Source organism: Bombyx mori, chromosome 9 (genome assembly GCF_030269925.1).
Source record: "Bombyx mori chromosome 9, ASM3026992v2".
In the NCBI taxonomy this organism is placed as follows: Eukaryota; Metazoa; Arthropoda; class Insecta; order Lepidoptera; family Bombycidae; genus Bombyx; species Bombyx mori.
In genome coordinates, this window is record NC_085115.1 from 9,766,779 (window position 1) to 9,786,130 (window position 19,352).

Genomic DNA, 19,352 nt, shown 5'->3' on the forward strand with positions numbered 1-19,352 from the left:
GGACTAATAAAAGTAGATACGACGTTGAAGTCTCAATTGAACAATGAAAAATCTGTGTATAAGTCGACGAGCTCACGGTGAAGTTAAGCGCTTTTTCGACTCCTTAGGACGTGAATATCACGACCGATCTTGTAACATGATTTCGAAGTCTCAATTGTTTTATTTATTACCATTCAAATCTTCGCGATATAAAAAGGTTTTTTTTTTATTGCTTAGATGAGTGCACGAGCTCACAGCCCACCTGGTGTTAAGTGGTTACTTGGAGCCCATAGACATCTACAACGTAAATGCGCCACCCATCTTGAGATATAAGTTCTAAGGTCTCAATTATAGTTACAACGGCTGCCCCACCCTTCAAACCGAAACGCATTACTGCTTCACGGCAGAAATAGGCAGTAGTTCACTATACCATCAGTTACACTAATACTTTTGTTTGTTCGTTACCGCATACGCTTTGTGACGTCTCTGGACTCCGATAACCACTTAACGCCAAGTGAGCCGTGAGACTGTCCACCCATTTAACTAATTAACTATAAATTAAACAGGTATCATTAATATCATTGGTATCGTTCGTCAAGTCGATAATTAATGTGTATGATACTTGTATATTTAGAAGAAAAATCGTGACTGTCACAGAATCTGAACCGCGATATATTCGCATCATACAAATACATCGGACAGTAATATTACATCTATTTTACATGACCCTATAGTCTTTGACAGGTAATATATTATAATGGGAATAGCTATTATAATTGTAACTATGTCGTCACCGTAAATATCTCCATCTGTATTCTCATCTTTTATGTATGAGATTTCTTGCCCGGAATCTAATAAAAAACTTGTTCCTTAAAAAAATACTAAAACCCACACAAAATACTTTAATTTTGTATACTGCATTAAAATAATAATATATAACGTAAAACATATAACGGCTTTATGATTTCAGAACACATTTAAGTAACCCTGATGGTACAACACTAATTCATTTGATCTGTTGACCCGAACCAATAATAATTCTCGTATGACCACGAAACTAGTGGATCCAGAGCTCTCATTTTGTTTACTTACCAATTATTTATAATTTGATAAAGATAAAAATAATAAATAAGCTATTTTTGCATACTTATAAAGGTCGACTGCTATTTATATTAAGTGACTACCTAAAAACTGGTCAGGATATCATTCGAGATCGTTGTTCGAAATGTGATGTTGCGTAATATTTTTTGTCATTAATATTTGAGTCGTTTAAAATACATTATGTAAACTTGTATTCCACTCACCTTATTTAAACATTGGTTGACTACTTCGTGAGTTTAGTCTAACGTTAATTGATCGTTAGGTAACATATATCGAGCATAATAGATGGCTAATAAGAGTGTTAGTGTTAGTGAGAGTAAACATAATGGGCTTAAAACTAAAACGCACAGTGAAGTGTCTTGTTGGAATTGTTTAAAAATTGATGACCCTGATTGGGATCCTGAACCGTTGACTCTTCGAGGGATAAGGAAGCATAACCGACATAAGTTTAGATTGTATCCGTTTTTCGCCTCGGAAATCAGCAAACCAAAAGCTCTTCCTTTATCTCAGAAAGTAAGTGAACATTATTCAATCGGCAAAAAAGTAGAAGAGAAAATAGTTAAGTATGCTGAAAAGAAAGAAAAAAATATTGCAAAAGAAGTTACGCCTCAAGTAACCGAAAAAACAGATTCATCTATTGATCAGGCATTACCTTCAAATGTAGTGAAAGGAACTACATCGCAAACTGAAAATGCAAGTAATAAACTGCGGCCACCATTTATTGAAAATAGTACAATTGTTAAAATCACAGAAAACAAACTTGGTGCTGTGGAAGTGTTTGAGACGCAAAACGCTACGGAAAATATTAGTAAACGATCAGTAAATGATTCTAGTAATGACATCGATGAAATTCAGGCCACTAGTGGTCAGAAAAAATCAGATAATAGCGATGAACTGCGCGCAATTAATAAAAATGTAACTGAAGAAATCGTTAACTCTGTTAAATCCAATCAAACACTGCAAGAATTAAATTTCGATGATATAAAAAATGCAAAGAATATAAAATTTATAAGTCAAAACAAAGACTTACAGGCAATAGGACAAATTAAACAAACGTCTCTTGATTCTTTGACGACTCAACTTGATCCGGTAAAAGACGTCGCATCTTGTGAAAACATAAAAGAGGTACAAAGAAACACTAGTAATATCTCAGAAAATATTAGAAGTACAGAAATTAAAAAAATTCAATTACAAGATTCTGTCACAAATAACATAGATCACATTGAACCAGCACATATAATTTCTGCAATACAATATCATGATCAAAGTAAAATAACTGTTCCTATCGAAAAAATAACTCAGACAGATTATGCTGAAACGGATCAGAAATTTCTGAAAAAAGATTCAACACATACAAGGGAACCAAAATCTAAAATCACTACAACCTCATATGAAAATCCAGTAAAAGAACGTGTGTCTCCTAATATAACAGCAAGTTCTTTATGCCTCATGGGTGGAGAGAATTGCAAAATATCAGAAGATTCGAAGAATTCCAAAATAGGCTCTGACATAGAAGAAACAGAAGCAACTCAACCAACATCTTTTATTTCTTTAGAAGCGGTTACACATCCAGCAATGGAGATCGTTCCTCCAGGTGATATATCATATATTCCAAAAGGCAGAATAGATTCAGAAAAATCTCAAAATAATGAAGATCAACAAAAGAATGACTTAAAAGAATCCGCACTTATCGAAAAAAAAATTCAATCGTCCCCTGTTATTGATTTATCACCACGTAAATTGGATGTAAAAGAACATCAAGAAGAATTAAAAAAACATGGTAGGATGGATAAAATCGATAATGTTGAGCCAATTTTCTCGACTTCTGTAGTGCCAAAAGATAAAAATCAAGACGAAGAAAGATGCCATACCAACATTTTGATACGAGAAAGTGAAAAAAGCCCAGAAGAGTTTGTAGATGCGAATACACTGATGACAGATTCGGTTACTAATATTAAAGCAGCTGGCTTGGATATAAAAGAACAATTTAAATCAACTTCAATTTCCAGTATGTTGTCGCTAAAAGAACACATTCCTATAATTACTAAGAATCAGGAGAATAAAAGTGATTTTGAAACCTTGAACATCGTAAAAGATAAAGAATTCCCGATGAACACTTCTCACATGGATGACAATAGTGATGCTTCTGAAAATATTGAAATTATACCTTTTCCAGCAATAGTCACGTCACTGGCACCAGAGATAAACCCTTTAAAAGATAAATTGGTCTCTGAAAATATAACAAGCAGTATAAACGAAAAACTACACGTGGGAAACTCGAAAATTGAGCAATACACAAATAATTTACCAAATTCATCTATTAGAAAAGGTCCCGAAACAACAATAAGTTCATCATGTTTTGGAATCGTAGGAAGTCAATCTAAACCAATTTCTTTAAAAAATACTCTAAAAGGAAAAGACATATTATGTGGAATAGAAAGCGATCAAGTAAAAGAGACAGAAGATTCGTCTATTTCTAATAAGATAAATGAAGACCTTGGCGAAAATCTGACGAATGACAAAACTTCATTGATTAAGGATACCTCTACCCAAAATATACCAGAATTGTCAATTAAACCAAAAGCGTTGACAAAAGAAACGGTAACATTGCCATCTGAAGTAAAAGAGCAGCATTTAGTAAAGAACGATCAAATTAAGGGAACAGTTTCAGATAATATCATGAACGACTTACCATTAAATATTAATAAAGATTCCTTATCTTTGAACAAAGAAATAGACCCCACAAAAAACATAGATATTTCTGAAAAAGAAACTGAAATATCTCGCGAAAATTACCAAATAAACGACTCGCCTAAAAAAGGGGAACCAGAATCAGAATTTACAGACCTTACGGTACCGCCTTCATCTGTAATACCGGAACCTGTAAGTGATAAGCCTATTACGAGTACAGAGACTTTAAAACTGTCTACACCAAAGCCTAGTAGACTTCCGATAAAAATAAGTCAAGCTAGTCCTAAACTTCGTTTGGAGGAAACACAGGATAGTATGGAAAACGCTCTAAATAATATAGTTTCTAACAGTCTGACACTTGCTACCTTACCTAAATCTCCAAGAACACTTATCCGTAGTGATAGCCGTGATTCTACAAAGATGGTAAATAAACCTGAAGTTGACACTTTAACACCAAAACTATTAAGGAACGAATCTACATCTGCTAAAGTGATAAAAAGTCCGATACTTGCTACCTTACCTAAATCATCAAGAACTCTTATCCGTAGTAATAGCCGTGATTCTACGAAGATGGTAAATAAACCTGAAGTTGACACCTTAACATCAGAACCATTAAAGACGGAATCTACATCTGCTAAAGTGATAAAAAGTCCCACACTTGCTACCTTACCTAAATCTCCACAAACACTTATCCGTAGTGATAGCCGTGATTCTACAAAGATGGTAAATAAACCTGAAGTTGACACTTTAACACAAAAACTATTAAGGAACGAATCTACATCTGCTAAGGTGATAGAAAGTTCGATACTTGGTACCTTACCCAAATCTCCTAGAACACTTATCCGTAGTGATAGCCGTGATTCTACAAAGATAGTTAATAAACCTGAAGTTGACACCTTAACACCTAAACTATTAAGGAAGGAATCTACATCTGCTAAGGTGATAAAAAGTTCGATACTTGCTACCTTACCTAAATCTCCAAGAACACTTATCCGTAGTGATAGCCGTGATTCTACAAAGATGGTAAATACACCTGAAGTTGACACATCGACACCAAAACCATTAAAGACAGAATCAACATCTGCTAAAGTGATAAAAAGTCCCACACTTGCTACCTTACCTAAATCTCCAAAAACACTTATTCGTAGTGATAGCCGTGATTCTACAAAGATGTTAAATAAACCTGAAGTTGACACTTTAACACCAAAACTATTAAAGACGGAATCTACATCTGCTAAGGTGATAGAAAGTCCGATACTTGGTACCTTGCCCAAATCTCCTAGAACACTTATCCGTAGTGATAGCCGTGATTCTACAAAGATGGTTAATAAACCTGAAGTTGACACCTTAACACCAAAACTATTAAGGAAGGAATCTACATCTGCTAAGGTGATAAAAAGTTCGATACTTGCTACGTTACCTAAATCTCCAAGAACACTTATCCGTAGTGATAGCCGTGATTCTACAAAGATGGTAAATACACCTGAAGTTGACACATCGACACCAAAACCATTAAAGACGGAATCAACATCTGCTAAAGTGATAAAAAGTCCCACACTTGCTACCTTACCTAAATCTCCAAAAACACTTATTCGTAGTGATAGCCGTGATTCTACAAAGATGTTAAATAAACCTGAAGTTGACACTTTAACACCAAAACTATTAAAGACGGAATCTACATCTGCTAAGGTGATAGAAAGTCCGATACTTGGTACCTTACCCAAATCTCCTAGAACACTTATCCGTAGTGATAGCCGTGATTCTACAAAGATGGTTAATAAACCTGAAGTTGACACCTTAACACCAAAACTATTAAGGAAGGAATCTACATCTGCTAAGGTGATAAAAAGTTCGATACTTGCTACCTTACCTAAATCTCCAAAAACACTTATCCGTAGTGATAGCCGTGATTCTACGAAGATTGTAAATTTACCTAAAGTTGAGACTTCGACGCCAAAACCATTAAAGACGGAACCTACATCTGCTAAAGAGATAAAAAGTCCCACACTTGCTACCTTACCTAAATCTCCAAAAACACTTATCCGTAGTGATAGCCGTGATTCTACAAAGATTGTAAATACACCTGAAGTTGACACATCGACACCAAAACCATTAAAGACGGAATCTACATCTGCTAAAGGGATAAAAAGTTCGACACTTGCTACCTTACCTAAATCCCCAAGAACACTTATTCGTAGTGATAGCCGTGATTCTACAAAGATGTCAAATAAACCTGAAGTTGACACTTTAACACCAAAACTATTAAAGACGGAATCTACATCTGCTAAAGTGATGAAAAGTTCCACACTCGCTACCTTACCTAAATCTCTAAAAACACTTATCCGTAGTGATAGCCGTGATTCTACAAAGATTGTAAATTTACCTAAAGTTGAGACTTCGACGCCAAAATTGAGACGTTTAAGTGACATAATAAAAAAGCCTGATAAAAGAACAACAATAGATAGTGTACTTCAAGATCTCACCAAAGGTATCGAAAATATTTCACTGGAGAGTAGAGAAGAAACTTTAAGTCCTATTGAAAAAATAGATATAACAGATCCCAATGATTTTGAATCCGGATACGCAGGGTCGTCTGGTACAATGCGAGAACACGAGGACGATTTTGCCAAAAATACTAACAAGGCCAAATCAGAAAGTGTTGAAATAAATATAAACGTGAGAACGGCAACACATACGCCTGTTCTGAATAAAGGGATACAATTTAAGACTTCACTACCAGTTTTTCAAACACCTAAAAAATTTAATATTCTAAAAACTGCTAAATCGCTATGCTCTATTTCCGATTCGTCTGAAAAAAAGACTACTACTAAATCGTCACGATGGAATACTTTAGAACATATAAAGAAAGCGCAAACTTTAAAAGGTACCAAATAATTTTATTAATTTAATAAATATAGAAACTTCGTATGCTACTTTGTGTTCAACCTGCCGTGTGTGTCATGTTCATATTCATGTAGTTCATTAAATCATTACGAGTAGGACCTATTTGCACGGTCGTATCGCTATCGCCACCGAGCCGCGCTCAACAGGAAACAACCATACAAATTGTAAACCATGATAGTAATGAAATTAGCATAAAGTGTTTTATGTACATGTTTATATGTAGTTTAAATCGGTTCAGTATAGTGCGGTCGTGACATGTTCACTTGCATACCATGTAGATCACAAATTCTAGTGAATTAAAAATAAAAATAAAAATGTCCGGGTCACGTTTTTCATCTTACGAAAGTTACAATGTGATGCCCGAAGAGCAGAGCTCCTCGTATTATCCAGTTAACGTGTACTCTACAAATTTCGGTCGAAAAAATGAGCAAAGTGCTTTTTTACGGTGGTGTTGTTGCTGTAAAAATAATTCGAATGAAACTGATGATTTACCAGTTGAAAATTCTACTTCTTCGCTCATACGTTCCGCGGAAAGAAGAAGTTATATTTTAGAAAAAGAAATACCGACTACTGCAGTACAATCTGTTCCTACAATAACGATTACTTCAACTGCTGACTTGGAAAGTCAAATTTCTAAATCTACAACGGAACTTCTTTTATCTAGCGAACAAAGATCGAGTACAATTAGCTTAAACACGCCACAGTACACTGTGCCAAAATTTAAAATATCTCCTCCTGAATCCTCAAAAGGTCCGGGGACCCCAAGTATTAGCATCGTCGAAAAACGCGGTGAGAAAATCTCATTCATACGCGAAGTTATATCATGCCGAGATTCATTTTTGAAATCCTTGGAGTGGTGTGATAATTCTCTGACTAGGAAGAAGCGATGTCGGGTTGTTAAGCCTGATGAATGGCTTGAATTGAAAGAGGGTGATGCGTCTTAATGCTATGTCTCATGGCACATTGCACTGTGAATATCTGCATACACAATTTAATTAAAAACCACTGAATTCGGACATAAATTTAACTAATCTTCTCTACTGGTGCATGCAACTTCCACATCGATTGATAGCGCACTGTCAACATTACTAAACTACAAATCTCTGTCTTCAAACCCAAATTCTTGGACGTTTTTCACTTAAGTCAATAAGTATTGATCTATTTTAATAATAATTTCAGATGAAGTGTATACTACAGAAACGTTATTACCTGGCCATGCAACGCTTCCTCGCCGATCTAATTCACCCTTGCCGAATGAAAGAGACACGCTGGAAAGAGATCGGTTCCCAGTCAACAGAAGTGGACTACAGGTAATCATACTATGTGCATTAAAATATTGTTATCGACAAATTATAGTGCTACCGTTGGCAGGGCGGGCGTCTTTTGAAACCGCACGGGTATCATCAATCACACATAGACAACCCACACAACCTAGATACAACCCACTGAGTTTCTCATCGGATCTTATCAGTGAATTGCGATTTTGATCCGTTTGTAGATTCTGCGACAAGTTTTAAAATGTTAAATTAGGTGCTTAATCACCTTATTAGAGAGATCATACATAACTCCCCTAATCTAAGATCTTACTAGGATCCGGTCTTATAATGTTACTGAATATTCTCGAATGTTTTCAATATGTAACTTAAATTTGCTTGTCGTCATGTCTAAATAAAGAAAACTAAGAAATAAAACTTAAACTTGAACCAAAATGGCTTGTGGTAAAGTCAAACTTGTTTCGCTTAGTTAGTAATAAATCCTGTTTAGTGAGCTTATTCTCAGACGTTTCAAACTTAACCTTTAATCTTCACTCTGCTTTTGTTTTATCATTTTATTTAAACTACATACCTAATACTGAAGTTATTTAACGATAACATAAGATTTCGGTATTGTATATTGAAAACATGGTCTTGAAATTTCTTTGCCTACCCTACCTACCTATTAGATTAACACAAAATGCCCACTAAGTATTATTAATTTACTAAATGACATTATTTAAAATTACAAATATATTTTCAACAACACTATAGAAATGTACTATGAATATTAATTACTATACGATCCTTAAGTTACAAAATTTTCAAATGTTAAATATCTCATTGAAAACGAGACGTGTCGTGTAATAATATAGCGAAGGAAACAATTTTATATTTTCAATATAGGCACGCGAAATGCCTATATTTTGTGAGCGGATTATCGTTATGTTATTGTATGCGTAATTATCTGTCGCTCTTTAGCAACACGTAAACCTGTTCGGAAAATGAACCTTTTGAAATTGTTTTAAGGTCCTAAATTAAAAAAATTTGAATTGACGATGGGAGTATTGTCTCGGTGACCGCGACGGCCATTGTATTATGTTACGATCTTGCAACACCGCCTGTGAACTAGAGGCTTTTGCAAAACATTTACTTGGATATTGAGATGTGTTTTTGTTTTATTACTTAGACGGTCGGTGGCACTCACGACCCTGCTTTTTTTTTTCTCCTACCTATGTTGATAGCCTTGAGAGGCTATTTCAGCTTCTTGACGTGTAGGTGAGCTCACGGGGCTCTAATCGGGAGTGTTGCTAACACTGGCCCTAGCAAGAGCAATGCTTCGCAGAATCTACCACCGGATCGGACACGAGACCCATTGAGAAGATCCGGCGAGAAACTCAGTGTGCTCGGCCCTGTTGGTATTTAATGGTTATTGTAAATACAGACTATAGATATCACAACGTGAATGCTGCCACTCACTTTGAGTTAAAGTCGAGCGAGTTTGAGCGAAGTTAAAGTCCCGATTGCTTAGAAATAACGACTGTCTTACTCTTTAAGCTTTAAAATAGGTGAGATGCTATCTCCGTGATTCGTGCGAGAGATAAAATAAAACGTTAATAGATTAGAAATACACATTTTTATAGAAGCGCGTGGGTTTACAATACCGGCTTTAAATGTATTATAAAATATGTTGCAACACTTATTCCTTATACAGAGTGGGTTGAAGCGATAAGCCAATATAAAACTGTATGCGACGTGCAGTAAGTACACTTTTGTACTTATAATTAATTGGCCGGTAAAAATATTATATTTATAAATACAATTCGCGTTAGACCAGTACAAAATTCGAATTGCGCCGGCATTGTTAAGAAAATGTCTATCCTCATTTTCGTTTTACCATTCTTGGCAAACATCGAGAGCCCCGAGATATATGACCTTTCTTTTCCAATAGGAAACCGATTATTTAACTATTTATTGTAAGATGATAAAGAGCCCACGATAAATATCGGTTAAGTCCTCTGTTATAACATAGTCATAGGGGCCTGTTGTTATTAATAAAAAACGGGAAAATTTTATTAAACCCAAGCTACGTCAGAAACAAAGAGAACGGTGCTTGGGTAGACATTTACAGGAAAATTATCCGGAATAATCATCACCTTTCTTTGTTATTGAAAGCCAATACCACCGATAATATGAATTACGCATAAACATTATGTTCCATTTATAAAAACAATTCGACCGTTGAACTATCGCGTTGTATTTAAAAAAAAAGCTTAAACGGGCGATCGAATTCACGGTACACCTTGTGTTAAATTGTTACCAGAGCCCATAGACATCAACCACGTGACTGCCGCCGCCCATCTACTGCTTCCCGGCCGAAATAGGCAAGGTGATGGTACCTAACCTTGCAAACTCATAAGACATTATAATTTTTGAAGGTTTGATTTGTATTACACGATACTATTCCTTCGTCGTGGAAGTCATTCGTGAACGTATGCTAAATATATATTTCATTCGAAAAATTGGTACCCGTTTGCGGGATTCGAACATCAGTACTATCACACCCTTCGATACGAATAGATCGGGCGTCTTATCCTTCAGGACACGACGACTTCTGATCGAAGCGTCACTCATTAGAATACTCACAAAACAAATTCATACAATCGAATGTAAAACTATAATTTAAATTTAGAAGTCGTTTAAAAATTCCACATTGTGATAAATTAATGATCGTAGTTAATGGTAACACATTTATGTTATCATGTAATCGAACCTATAATTAATTAAAAAATGCTACCAGAGTTTCGATACTCCGAACAAAACAAATGGTTATTATAGTTGCATACTGTTCTGGAACCATAGCGTATCCAGAGATCATTTTTAGCTCATAGTATACGGCTTTGGAACAAGCTCTCCTGGGTGTCTCCCGGGCACATTGCCGACTTCAAACTAGGTCTCAAAGTTGTTCTCAGCGGTGGGTAGCGGCTTTGCCCCTGTCATTGACTCTGGCATTGCTGATGTCCCATATGGGACGATGAAAAATGCCATACTCATTTGCCTTTGTTTTTTGTGTCTATGATGCACCTTCTTTGCGCGATCTTTATTTCTACTTCCAAGTTTAAAATTTACATTAAAAATATAATATTCATTATTAGATTAAAATACAGATGTAATGATAATAATGATGATCTTTATTCATAAAATTTAATTTAAAGACATTAAGCTGTTAATTGGTCTTTTATCAATAGTCGGTCACTTTGTTTCGACAACGATATGTATCGAAGTTTAATTGAATCCACTAATCTACTAGCACATTTCTCGAGGTCATTATAAGATTGATTATTAAATGATTGAATTAATGCAGTTCTAATACTTGCTTCTTGTATTTATTTCTCAACATAGCTGCCAAACTTCTTTTTTTTTTATTGCCTTTGTAGGCAGACAAGCATACGGCCCACCTGATGGTGAGTGGTTACCGTCGCCTATGGACTTCAGCAATGCCAGGGCAGAAACAAGCCGCTGCCTACCGCTTAATACTCTCTACTAATAAACTACTACTAATAATACTAATAAACGAAGGTAGTGGCTTCATAAAATATTTACGCTTCAATAAACTCACGCGAATACGTCCTTACGTATTCATCAGATCCAATAACCTTTGCATTAGACGCCTTCAGCTCTAACACTAGGAGCAGGCTTAGGGACCCCGGTAACCGTACTCGTCGATTCCGATCCGGTAGTAGATTCATTCGCGAAGCAGCTGCGCTTGAGTTGTTAGGACTCCTTCGGAGGCGTTCGGGCAGCTGTTTGCAAATCCCACCCCTCCTGGCTGAGCCTTTGCTCGCCCACCTATCCTGTTGAAACTGGAAAGGCCTCAGGGCCACTAGTAACTTTTCAATCATAAATAATTTAAAAAAAAAACACGCGAATATAACTATTAAAGTTAAATATTAACTATTTACTAGTAACTAAATTTATAACCATTATAAACCTAAGTTCAGTACACAGATGAAAATATACTGAACTGCTTCCTCGTGCGTATACCCACTGAATCAAATCAAATAAAAAAAAAATTATTCAACATAAATGAAAGTACATAATTGTTGAATGTCAAAAAGAACTACCGCTTTACTATAGTACTGAGAGATACAAAAAAAAGGAGAAAACATTTCATGCATGATTGAACGTGTTGTTGGTGTATATCGAATAACACATGATACAAGCAAACAAACAATGAGCCGTATTGCCGCCTACTGTACTAATTACACAGTAATCGTGCGATTAAACTTACCAACGGTTGTTTCGAATTAAACGATATATGTGTGCGAGTGGGTGAATTTATCAATACTAGAGGTCCCGCAGTAGTCGAAATTCGACTATAATTAATTGGAATTGTAAGTTTATACACATACTATAATCACATATTTCGCCAAGGCTACACTATAAAAAATATTAACAAAGGCAAACAATATTTAATCTATTCTCAATTTGACAACAGACGTCAAGATCAAAAGTTTGACAATAAATAGTATGCATGCATGCGTGTGTGCGTCAAATACATGGTATGTAGTGTGTGTAATGTTTTCTTCATTGATTTAATGTATCTTTTATGCACTATTTAAAAAAACAATTGCATTGTGCACTTCTTCTCTATACTCTCTATAAGTGTGGAAAATTTCATACTCCTCCGTCCGCGCAATTTTCGTAAAAAGGGATACAACGTTTTTGCTTCACGTATTATCTAATATATAGATATAGTATTATTTTTATATCCGTTTTGAGCTAAGCACGTCTGATGTGAAGCTTTAAGTGATAATATTTGTGGTAGGCGTGTTATGAATATACTGTTAGTATAATTTGAGGAGAGGAAAGGCTATTTGGTTTAAGCGACAATTCGCTTAATACGCGACACCATACTATCTTTGTAATTAAAGGTGCGTTTTATTTGTTATTTCAAAAATTCAATGTTTTTAATTGATCTTCAATTAAGTTTACTTCATCCAAATACCTGAAGAAGTTTTTATGTATATGATATTTTTTACAAATTTTAAACTTTAAATGGCTCTCTTGTAAAGTTATAAAAAATCCTCGAATCCCTCCCAATCAATCTCGCCCTCGAATTGTTTGGTTTAACAATTCGCTCACATCTATAGTTTTTCGATGGGCCCTGAAGTTACCAGGCCAACTAAACAAAAAAACAGACAGTAAAATGTTTTTTTATTTTATTGCTTAAATGGGTGGACGAGCTAAAAGCCCACCTGGTTTTAAGTGGTTACCCATAGACATTTACAACGTAAATGCGCCACCCAACTTTAGATATAAGTTCTAAGGTCTCAAATATAGTTACAACGGCTGCCCTACCCTTCAAACCGAAACGCGTTACTGCTTCATGGCAGAAATAGGCGGGGTGGTGGTAACTACCCGCGCGGACTCACAAGAGGTCCTACCACCAGTAACAAAATACGTTTTATTTCCAGGCACGCTCGGAGTCCATGGCGTCAGTGTACTCTGGTGCGGGCGAGGGGACGAGGTGTAACGTGACCGTGCGCGGGGAAGTTCAATTCTCGTTGCTGTACAACTACAGATTGGGCGCTCTTGAAGTCGGAGTCAAGAGGTGTCGGGACCTCGCTCCGATCGACGCCAAGAGGAACCGCTCCGATCCATACGTCAAGGTGAGTTTTTTTACGCACTGTAAGTGATGGATTTACGCGTTGGATGGACGAGCTCAGCTCATAGACATCTACAACGTAAATGTCAAAATGGTAGAAATAGGTACCAGTAAGTGTCAGTATGATAAGTGTTAAGTTAATTTAATAAAATTAAGTTAATTTAAATTTAAAATAAAAATATTGGATCAGAATTAATAAAATTTATTTTATTATTAATTGCGACGTGACAAACAGGGCGGCATCAAGCCTTAAATTCGTCACTGCATATTTCCATAAATCCGTCACGTTCTTGATTTAAACTATTATTGTTCGAAATCAATCTGTAATGTAACTAATCTGTAGGGACTGGTTGCGAATTGTTGCGAATTGGCACGGCGTCCGCGACTTGACATCTATCACTTCTGTTTGCTTCTCGAACGGGACGGTATAAGCCGCGGCAATAAAGAAACGAATCGAAAATGGCGTCTATGTACCTGCACTGACAGGTAGGGTCAACAAATAAAAAGAAAGATAGAAAGAAAAAGGTGTTTATTGTAAAAAAATAAATATAAAAAAACAAATGAGAATGTACTTTACTTCACTTTATGCCTTGGCAGAGGGGGAGGTGTCTCATCTGGGATGCAACTTGCCTAGACACTTTTGCTGCCAGTCATCTAAGTCGCACAACTCGAAAGTGAAAAAACTCGAGCTCGACAACAAAGTCGGAACTGATATTTTTTTGGCATGCAGCACGCGCCGTGTGCGACTAAAGACAGCAATAGTTTAGAGTGAGAGCGCATGATCGCCGCCGTCATTTTAGATTCGCTTCATTATTGGCGCGGCTTATACCCTCGCGTGTGACGGTCTTGCGACGGTACGCTACGGTTTTCCATTATCACCTTTTCCTTATCCATCCTCGACCTAAAGCCTTCTCTCAAAGTGATACGGAGTGAGTCGACGAGGTGGTGAGTGATTACGACAATATTGTTACAGGTTTACCTGTTGCCCGACAAATCGAAAGCCGGCAAACGCAAAACGAAAGTGAAGAAGAACACTCTGAACCCCGTTTTCGAGGAGACGCTTAGCTTCGCGCAGACGCTGGCCTCGCTGTCCTCGCGGACACTGTGGCTGAGCGTGTGGCACGCGGACATGTTCGGGCGGAACGACTTCCTCGGCGAGGTCTCGCTGCCGCTGGCCGACGTCGTTTTCGACGACCCCGCGCCCACGTGGTACAAGCTGCACGAGAGGGTGAGCACACACGGCACTGTCCACTTGATTGTTTCCCAACAGAAATTCCGTGTTTCTGTTGTTGACCGTTGAATAGTTTCTTTATTTAAAGCCAAACATTGGATGTTGATTCGTGTCACGACTACCATAAATATACAATATATAATACCGAGTGATTAAAGCTGAACAGATATTTAATAATTCAACTCTCAGAATAAGAGTGTTTCTTAATTTCAAACTTTTTTCTTTCCTCTTCCTTTTCTAATAACAGAACAAATCTACAGAAAATTAGTTTCGAATCCAAATAAGAGACTAGATTATATAATTGTGATATGGATCTGAATAAAAGGCTATTTATTCATTCATTCATTCATTCGTTCGATCATTAATTCGTTCGATCATTCATTCAATCATTCATTTATTCATTCTAGTAACCTAGAGTGGTTATGCTAGATTTGCAGAATGGGCTCAAAGCTGACGACGTTGCTAACATTCACCCTAGCAACCAAACAAACAAACACACATACATTGCTAACAATTATGACGCATACAATTGAGTGGCTTTGTGATTAATTGCAGACGGAACATTTCGATGAACAGCAAGGAACCCGAGGCGACCTCATCGTAGGCCTCAAGTTCGAGTTGCACGAGACAGGCGCGATGCGCGGCAAGGGCACGCTGCACGTCCTCGTCAAGGAAGCCAAGAATCTCGTTGCCACCAAGCCGAACGGACTAGCAGATGTCTTCTGTAAAAGGTTAAAAAAGCATATTCTTTAGTGTTTTTTTTCTTAACACATTTACTCTTTATGTAGGTCACCTGTACCCTACGCGGCGTACTAAAGTAATTATGTCGATTCCTGTTACCAAGCCCCCAGGATTGCTTAACTTTGCCTTCTTTTGTTTGTTAATCTTTTGTTCCTTTAGGTCCCATAGAAATAAATTCATTCTCAGTATCATTCGGACTCGTCTTTCCCCGAGTCTACTAGATATTCCGGCGCCTTAGTAAGAAGAAATCGACATTAGTGATGCGCAAAATGTATCACTGAGCTGAAAAGATAGATACATATCATTTGGCTCTAAAGATATATATATCACTCATTTAGCTCACTACCTCATTTAGATCACTAGCTCAGTGATTCAATTCAATTGATTGGTCTTTCTCTCAATTAATTCATTTCTTCGTCTAGATCATTTAGCTCAGACTTTTTTGGCGGGAACGCGAGGAGTGAAGTTGCGTGATTTGTTTTATTTTGCTATTTAGTGTTTCTTCAAGTTTAAATCTGGAATAACGGTGGTTTAACTGTTTAGTATCTGTGAAAGTGCACAAATGTGGGAAAATGACACAAAGTCCCTGGACGTAACTTCTCGGGGTCCTCCAAAAGGGCGATTTGTATTATCGTAAAATATGTTCAAAGTTCGATGACAAAATTATTTTTCATTTTACTTTCAGGATTGAGAAATGATTCTGTTGATTATGTTGCACTATAAAAAAAAGAATTAAAGATGGACGTTTTAATTACAGCTACCTGCTGCCGGAACGAGGCCGTCTTGCTAAACAGAAGACGAGCGTGGCAAGACGCACCCTCAGCCCGCGCTGGGAGCACACGTTCACATACCGCGGCCTCAAGCCGCAAGACCTCGCCGCCCGGGCGCTCGAGCTCAGCCTCTGGGACCGGGACCGCCTCGCCTCCAACGACTTCATGGGAGCGGTGCGACTCTCGCTCGGCACAGGTCAGCCATACCTCATCCTCAAACCTCAAACAACTAACTATATAACTGAATATGCAATTTCGATAAGGGAACGTATACATACTACGTGACCCGTTTAGGGGGGTGAGCGGAGTCTTTAAAATACTACGGTCAGTCACAGGAACGGGGGGGTGGCTCAGGTTTTTGTCACGTAGTCGATTTTAGTGAGAGACATCTTTTTCGACCTATATTCGAAAATAGCGTGCAGTGTTTAACGCTTTGTAAACTCACAGTTGGTGGCGCTGAGTAAAGACGAGTATGAAACAAATTATTATTATTTTTCAATTTTTGCCTGTGAATTGATTAAAAATCATAATTATGAATTACTACGTGAAAACTAAAGGGAGAGAGGGGGGGTCTTGGCCTATACTACGAGTGATCACCGACGGGAGGGAGAGGTCGAAAAAAACTAAAAAAATAGGTCACATAGTATGGGTACGTTCCCTAAGGGCACATCTCTGAAAATGTCGTATGTGTAGTCGTAGTAATTTGTAGTCGTCGTGGCCTAAAGGAAAAGACGTCCGATGCATTCGTATGTTGCGATGCAACGGTGTTCGAATCCTGCAGGCGGGTACCAATTTTTGTAATGAAATACGTACTTAACAAATGTTCACGATTTACTTCCACGGTGAATGAATAACATCGTGTAATAAAAATCAAACCCGCAAAATTATAATTTGCGGAATTACTGGTGGTAGGACCTCTTGTGAGTCCGCACGGGTAGGTATCACCGCCTTGCCTATTTCTGCCGTGAAGCAGTAATGCGTTTCTGTTTGAAGGGTGGGGCAGCCGTTGTAACTATACTGAACTCATATCTCAAGGTAGGTGGCGCATTTACGTTGTAGATGTCTATGGCCTCCAGTAACCACTTAACATCAGGTGGGCTGTGAGCACGTCCAACCATCTAAGCAATAAAAAAATAATGTTCAGGAAATGAAAATACTGATTATTTTCTAAAGCAGTGTAAAATTTAAAATATTAGCTTTTGGGATATATTTTTAGCGTTAATTAGCAGTTGGAAATTACTGGAATTATTAAAAAATGGGTGTAGGTAAGGCTCAAAACTACATGTACTATATGAAAAAAACGTATTTGACAAAATATGCGACATGTACCCTTTTCGTAATTGCATATTCAACTATACTTGAGACCTTAGAACTTATATCTTAAGGTGGGTGGCGCATTTGCGTTGTAGATATCTATGGGCTCCAGTAACTACTTATTACCAGGAGGGCTGTGAGCTCGTCCACCCATCTTAATATTGAGCTATGACCAAATTATCAAATCTTGCCCATTCGGATGTTTTAAAACTAAGAACATAATTTCGCCCGCAGCGAATATGTTGTAATATGTGTGAACTTGTAATATGAAAATGAATTTGAGCAGTTGTCAAAATCTATATCTATACTATAATATTATAAAGAGGAAAGATTTGTTTGTTTGTTTGTTTCGAATAGGCTCCGAAACTACTGGACCGATTTGAAAAATTCTTTTTCCATTAGAAGCCGACATTGTCCCTGATGAACATAGGCTACTTTTTTTTATTTTATTTTTATTTATTTTTTTGGTTTCATGTGTGTTTTAATGTTTCCGAAGCGAAGCGAGGGCGGGTCGCTAGTAACTTAGTAAGAAGACACTGGAGATATTAAAAAAAACTTTGATTTGATAAATCTCTATATTTTTTACAGGAACATACATGGGTGCCAACGTAAACTGGATGGATAGTGCGGGGAAAGAAGTTTCACTCTGGCAGACAATGATGGAACGTCCGAACTTCTGGGTCGAGGGATCCTTACCTTTAAGGCCCCAACTAATCAATTGACTGCAACCAATGCAAACAAACTTTTCATAGACATTTTTTCCTTTAATAATTCAGTATTTAATTGACAAACATAGCCGATTCTTGATATTCGGTAAAAAGAAAATAGCAATTATTTTGGCATCCTTCCTTACTTCTACAAAATTTATAAATACTCTTTGAAACTTCTACTCTTCCAAGGTTTTTTCAAGTATAGTATTCGAATAAGTGCCAATACTATTTATTAACCTTCTTATTTAACATAAGATAAAAATAGACATAAAAACTAATTCTTGTATATTTTTTCTTCTCTTAAACCATTCTGATGCTCCAGCAATACTAAAGTATAAGCAAAATGGGATGGTTTTGACTTTCTATACATTCCAACTTGTGATTATAATTCATAAATTATAGCTTTAAGTGTTAATAATGACAATAAATGTTCCACTTGAAAACTGCCTGTAAGTGGCTAGATAAGTTTTGCATTTAAATTTAGATTTTAATGTACAAATTAAGTTAACACAAGTGTTTAAGGATACTAGCTCCTCTATTGAATGTGATTTAAGTGTATATTTCTTTATTAAAATTATATAACACTAAAATAATTGAGATTAAAGTCGTAGATTTGAAATTAAAGAGACGTCCATAGTTTTTAAAACTACTTAAGATCTTACTTAATGTTTAAGGTACCGGCTTACACAATGTAACCAATTTATATAAATATTATACTTTGTATTGTGAAACGAAACGAAAATAAATATTTTGTATAACATAATAAGACTAATGTTGTGTTATTAATTATTACCTTCTGTTTTAAACAAAATTATTTCGTAGCTACAAACTATTATTTAAAGATGCTCGCCAGTCGACTTATTAAACCATTTTCTATAACTTTGGCGTTTCTACTTGGCAACTAGTCCTGTGTTACAAAAAATATAGGTACAGTGTAGACTAGACGTTTATACTCTTATGTGAAAGGAAATGCTGATTTACTAGTCCTTT

The 19,352-nt window shown here is 36.6% G+C and overlaps 1 protein-coding gene across 6 annotated transcripts in view; it reads left to right on the plus strand.

Annotated features, from left to right (window-relative positions):
- Positions 1–19,134, plus strand: part of LOC101746698 (pneumococcal serine-rich repeat protein) — a 108,811-nt gene extending 89,677 nt beyond the window's left edge. For 5 of the 6 annotated variants that reach the window (XM_012688578.4, XM_012688580.4, XM_012688579.4 and 2 more), the window contains exons 5-10: positions 7,855–7,985; positions 13,406–13,600; positions 14,570–14,824; positions 15,383–15,558; positions 16,326–16,534; positions 18,241–19,134. In XM_012688578.4, the coding sequence (XP_012544032.1) occupies positions 7,855–7,985; positions 13,406–13,600; positions 14,570–14,824; positions 15,383–15,558; positions 16,326–16,534; positions 18,241–18,374 (1,100 nt within the window). In that variant the 3' untranslated portion in view covers positions 18,375–19,134. Of the gene's footprint in view, positions 1–1,317; positions 6,656–7,854; positions 7,986–13,405; positions 13,601–14,569; positions 14,825–15,382; positions 15,559–16,325; positions 16,535–18,240 lie in introns of those variants that run through there. The other variant, XM_038012957.2, reaches the window with a different exon arrangement.
- Positions 19,135–19,352: the final 218 nt, after the last annotated feature.